This window comes from Corvus brachyrhynchos, unplaced genomic scaffold (genome assembly GCF_000691975.1).
Source record: "Corvus brachyrhynchos isolate BGI_N302 unplaced genomic scaffold, ASM69197v1 scaffold114, whole genome shotgun sequence".
NCBI lineage: Eukaryota > Metazoa > Chordata > Aves > Passeriformes > Corvidae > Corvus > Corvus brachyrhynchos.
Genome location: NW_008238337.1, coordinates 8,136,873 through 8,142,767, shown reverse-complemented (window position 1 = coordinate 8,142,767; position 5,895 = coordinate 8,136,873). Strand labels below are relative to the sequence as shown.

The 5,895-nt window shown below is 39.2% G+C and overlaps 1 protein-coding gene across 2 annotated transcripts; it reads right to left on the bottom strand.

The window, feature by feature from the left end:
- Positions 1–313: 313 nt before the first annotated feature.
- UFD1L (ubiquitin fusion degradation 1 like (yeast)) lies at positions 314–5,845 on the bottom strand. 2 transcript variants are annotated; one of them, XM_008634106.2, is made up of 11 exons: positions 5,683–5,845; positions 4,947–4,979; positions 4,410–4,531; positions 3,957–4,087; positions 3,471–3,543; positions 2,898–2,966; positions 2,306–2,371; positions 1,971–2,018; positions 1,523–1,611; positions 1,061–1,142; positions 314–658 (listed from the first exon to the last, which is right to left on the bottom strand). In XM_008634106.2, exons 1-11 carry the CDS (start codon positions 5,801–5,803, stop codon positions 584–586), a joined length of 909 nt encoding a protein of 302 aa, XP_008632328.1. In that variant the 5' UTR covers positions 5,804–5,845; the 3' UTR covers positions 314–583. The 2 variants fall into 2 exon arrangements, with proteins under 2 accessions (XP_008632328.1, XP_017590453.1); XM_017734964.1 differs by having other exon boundaries at positions 5,709–5,810.
- Between the last annotated feature and the right edge of the window lie 50 nt (positions 5,846–5,895).

Sequence of the window (5,895 nt, the reverse complement as noted above, 5' to 3'; positions counted from 1 at the left end):
GTGAGATTGCTACACTACGTTATAGTATCTCAACTATTAAAAGGCATGTTATTAATTATAAATATAAAAAGCAGTTACAGGGGGTTTGCTTAGAATGATTAATAACCCAACACCCGAAGCTAAGCTCAAAGAGACTCCCTGCACAAAAGTCCTAAACACCAAAGTCACCCTTCATTTGCACCACAAAAAAAAGCTGACCTTAAATTGTGGCAAAATATATACAGAGGGAGGAAAATATCAAGCACAGAGCAACATGAGACCATCATCACCCGGGAGATGAGGGGAGGATGTAGTCTAAGAACCAGACCCTTAGTAAGGTAGATCTTGTTAGTTTTGCTTCTCAGATTTATCAGAGATCTATGTTCCCATCTTTACAACACATACAAAAAGCTTCTTCCAAATTCCCAGAACTTAATTTTCAACTGAAAATCAAGACAGCCTGAAATCTCCAGCTCTAAACATGAAACCAAAACCAAAACACCTATTAAGTGTTGCAAAACAATCTCTCAACTGCAATAACTAAGACCCAAGATGCTGCAACTGTTATTTTATTTTCCCCCTAACTAGCTGAAGGTACCACAACTTAGGGCTTTCTTCCTTTTTTGCGCAGGGACTGGCCTTCTCCTGAAAAGGCAATAAACCGGCTTCCAGATTCATCCTGGAAAAACAAAAGAGGGAAAAAAGGTTGTTACCTCTTTGCTCACTGCTTGTGTGTGATGAAAGCTGAATGATTGTTAGCAAGAATACTCCATCAGAGCAGCCACTGACTGTAGATATTTCACATCCTTAATCTAGACAAAAACTACTTTCTTCCTGAAAGTAAAACAGCATTTTGGTGACCTTTCAGCCAACTGAAAGAAGTGTGCACTGGCTTATTAAACCGACATCAGGCCAATCTATTTCCATCAGTAACAAGGACATCAGAGGTTACTTCTTGTAATTCAAACCATTCTAAACTACTACCACTTTATAACAGAAGTATGCCGTAAAAAAATCAAGAGAAAAGAGAGGGGGGCCATAAACTTGGATCAAAAACTGGGGAGGATTCAACTTTATTTACCTCTTCCACTTTCTTAACCAGTGGACGTGAATTCCTAATGAATGTGATTCTACCAATCTTGAAGTCGTAGTTGGGAATTCCTCTGGAAAACAAGCATAAAAATATTATGAATTAAGTTTTATACTTACCATTGAATTGAACACAGAGAGACCTATTCAGTGTTTGTCAGTGTAGTGCCAACACTGACTGCACATTTTCTTTTCTAAATAATTCCAGAGTTAAACCACTGAATTATTTTCTGAAGGTAGGCACAGATTGGATAAGTAAATAATCAAATACTGGAGTTGTTGTGGAAGCTTGGCCAAAGGCATGTTTCCATTAGCCTGTGGATAAAACTATTTCTTTTGTAAAGGCAAGCTCATGATGAAATTAGTTTGTCTATATTGCAGGAGCAGGGATAAAAACTGAAACTGCTCACACACTGATCCTTCACTTGCTGACAACTGAATGAAACAGATATACCTTCGGATGTCTCCTGGTTTAATTGGTGAGGGACTGGGCTCCACACCTTTCTTCTTGCCATCCAATCTGTTTCCAGATCCAGAGAATGCCTGTGGATACATAATGAGTTTTAATTTAACTCCTGGCATTTGAAAGCACCCTGCACAAGGACATTATATTCTGTAAAACCTTACAGCAATTTTTATTTAGTTATTTATTTCAGCATGCTTCTTTTTGGTACACATAAGCTGATGAATCGTGGGTGTAGGGGTCTGTTTCAGTCTCCCATCTGCCCTTTGCAGAGTAAGTCATGCTGTGCCTGGCTGTGATCACATAAAACATTCACAGGCACTTGCCAGTTAAATAACAAGCACCTCTAAGAACAGGTACTAATATTTTGTAGTTGCTCAGAACAACTTTCCCTCACCATTTTACAGCATTCACAAACCAGCAGAAATAGGGGACTTACACGAAATCCTATGTCACTCACGTATCCACTGTGGTCTGCTTCCACATCCTGTGAGGGGAAAAAGCAAGTTTATTGTGTTCATGTTCTGACATGTACATGACATGAAAACAGTTACAAGTATTTCTGACCAAACAAAACTTCAGAACAATCCCTTTCAAAAAACAACAGCTGGTAAACAACAATCTCCTAAGTAACACATGCAAAAGCTTCTGGTAAGTAAAGTTTAACCTTAAGAACTTGTTTAAAGAAAAAACATGTTGGCACTCACTGCTCCCCTCCACAAGCAATGCTGACTTCTAGGGAATACATTTTGGAAGAAGAGAAGCTTAACCTACTGTGGACTCTTCATGTTGTGCACTTCTTTCTGGTTCTTTGTATCCCAAAGGAGCATCAAAATCCACCTATTTACACAAAAAGCATAAAAAAAAAAATTAATATTTTTCTTTAAATTGTAAGCTTTATACTACTATTCCTCAAAACTCCATGAACTATTATCACTACATTTGATCTAAAAAGAACTGAGGTTTGCTTGTTAAACGTTTTACTCAGAACTAAAAAAAGACCAAGCCTCCTAGGAACAAGCCTTAGCATGTCATTGAAACAGAGCAGTAAAACAGCATCACAGTATCACTGGAGTATGAGTCAAGACACGGCTATTAAATAAAACTCAGATAAAACATGCTGAAGCCAAACATTAAGTTCTAGGCACTGCAGTCACCTGATGGTACACCAGGTGCTAATCAAGATCACAGATGGGGTTACAATGGCACATGAGTACTCTCAAATGAGTCATCTTCCCTACCCCATGGACTGCACCTTTCTTGCAGCATCAGAGGGGCTGGGTGTGCAGAGCTATCCCTGCACAAGTGCCCTCTCCTCTTGGGAAGGCACAGTTAGGGCAGACTTTCCACATCAGCTTTAACTTACGTTCATATCACACTCTATGATGGACACAGCCTTATCTGGTTTGGTCTCCATTACCCGAAGCTCATAGATCTGAAACAGTAACAGATATTTTAAGATTGCATTGTGTATAAGAAAAGCATATCTAAACCTTTCCCTTCAGAGAGCTTGAAGAAAACTGCAGTAAGTGCTCTTTAGGTTGAGGACTATACACTTCAGGGTCTCTACAGAACTTAAAAGCAAAAGTTTTTAACTTAGAAGTCAGAGAATCTATTACTGTACCTTGCTGCACTCCTACTGTACTTCAATCTACATTTTTGAAAACAAATTCTGAATTTAGGATAAATTCTTTCCCTTAACTTATAAAACCTTCAACAGCACATTTATTTTCTTTAAAGTTTCTAAAGTTTCTAAAAGTTTAAACAGCAGCTCAGAAAAAGACTTAGCTGACTCCTTTTTCCCTCCAATAGAAAACCAACTGTGAAATCTGCCATGTGGCATTACTTGTCCAAAGCACGGCACAGCTCTGGGTTGATTGTTTTAGTACCAACATCCAACAACTGAACTCAGTCTCTAACCCTCAACCCTATACTGTACCTTTTCATTGTAGTTGATGGCAATAACGTCCCCAGTAGTTAGACAGGCAAAGTTTCTCAATGCATTTTCCAGTCTTTGGAGTATGTTAAGATAAAATATTTGTTTTCAGAGAAACATCAAAGCTTTAAAGTTACCATACTGTAGATCTCTAATCCCTGGTTTCTCAAACATGGTTTAAAAGCCATCAGTACTGCAGATAGGATTTTAGTAAATATTAGGGTGTACAAGTTTTTCAAAAGGACACTCAAAACTCATTGGATTTTAAGCCAACACTCCTCCTTCTTCACTCCAGACCACACTTTGTATCAACAGCTGATCACATCTCTGTACATCAGCTCTCCATCCCTTCTATTTTCAGAGGGAACAGCAGTGGCCACCTACTACTGGAAGCGTATGAGTCACACCTGAAAAACTAGCTCTGTTTGATCATTCCAATTTGGAAGAGAAATTTCTTCCCCTTACTCCATAATTGAATAGGAAGGATACACAGCTTTGGGATTGGTGATGTCAAGAAAATCTGGACTCTGTGGCTGAAATTTTGAGTAAGTAGCAACTTGCAGATTAACACTCTCTACTTGCACCAGGCCTCCTTCTTCCAGCAGCAAATTCTGCATCATCTGCAAGAATGGAAACAAACAAACAAAGCCCTTTCAATATGTCTGATGTTTTCAAATCTCTCTCCTGTGTATCTCAGTTCTCGTGTATATTCAACTTCAGGAAGAACAGTCAGGTGCATGTTAAAAAGCAGTCTGCTTTGCTCAGTTAAACTTCTGTGGAGGGAAGCCTGAGCCAGAACTGAAGGCTGTTGTTGAACATGCTGTTGAACATGATCAGCAGAGACAGGCACTGTCAGGAAACGTTCCACCTCTCTAATATTAAACTTGGCAACTCGCTAATCCTACTTTTCAGGTTCTGACAGTCCAGCATGAGGCAACTCACCCAGTGTGGAAGGTAACATATGCCCTCATCAGCCACAAACTCGAGCACTCCACAGTGTGTCATTCGGTCTGAGTTTTTGTTGGTCAGCTTGAACAGCATGGGGTAAGTAATATTAAGGCGGCCTGGTGAGAAAGGAGAAAAAAATTTTCTTTGTTAAAAGCCACTAGCACATTTCTGAAGCTTTCAGAGATCAAACATCACCAAGAGAATGAGCCAGACTATAGGAGAGGATTCCACTCACACCATTATTCCAACTGCTCAAAACTACAGAGAAAGCAGATACACAAATACGGTGTTGGCATCACACTCAGAACTCTAAATGCTCAGGCAACCCAAGACTTCAGATGTCTGTACTTGAAGACAGACAAGTCCCATTAATTCTGACAGAAAAAATACCTTCAAAATACATTTTTTAAAACTAATTAGTCTCACAGTCTCTATTTAAGACTTGAATAGACAACTAAAATACTGTGGTATTTGCCTACACATTTGCTTCTATTTCTAAGGTTGTTATTCCAGAATAAAGTATTCACTTACTGAGTTGATCCAAAGCTGATGGTGGCATAATTACTGCAGAAATGAATAAGAATGTAAAATTAGGAAAAGCACGTCTGTATGAGAGTACATAACATACAATTTTATCCTTCCTTTCTCTAAAATCTCCTTTAAAAAAAGGGCGGATTCTAAAATCTGCAAATTCATTTTTAGGCAGAGACTTCAGTAGAATCAGTCATGACAAATACCCCTGCTATGTGGAGATTTCAGAATTATAATCGGGGAAAAATAAAAGAGAAGACAATACCACTACTAAAGAAAAATTTTCCCAAAGCTGATTTTAGTTGTTTGGGCTCACAGGTGCTCTTCAATCCATACCAACTCAAAACAACATAGTATTAGTCTGACAACCTGAAAATGAAGCTGGCCAATCTATTACTTTATACAGATTAAGTGAGGTACAACACGGTGGGGGCAGAAAGTAATAAACTTCCATGGCTTACACTAGATCGAAGATTGTAACAAGAAACTTTATAAAAGAAGACTGTCTCCTTCTAATGCCCATAAACCCCGATTCACTCGGTAAACATTTTTAATTACCGAGTAATGCAACGGAAGATGACCCCTCCTCCTTCCTCAAAGCCCCACCCAGGGTGCTCAGCACTCTGTCACCATGTTTTCAGTGTTTCTGCTGTCTTGGCCAAAAGCTGCATTACTTGACACTATTCATAAACACTCTTCCAACAAGTTTATTAGTCAAAATAAAACATGCACATACTCTTCCCGCCTTTCTCCACATCTGACCTGTCATTAGGTCCGGCAAGCATAGATACCGAGAAGCAGCGGTACTGGGTTGAGAAGCGGTTCTGGAACACCCGAGGGATGGGGTGGTCAAACATATTAAAAGAGAACTAGAGAGGAAAAAACAACACACAGAGAAGAACGCATTAACCAGTATCTACAGCACATAAAGTGTCACAGCACCCACTGA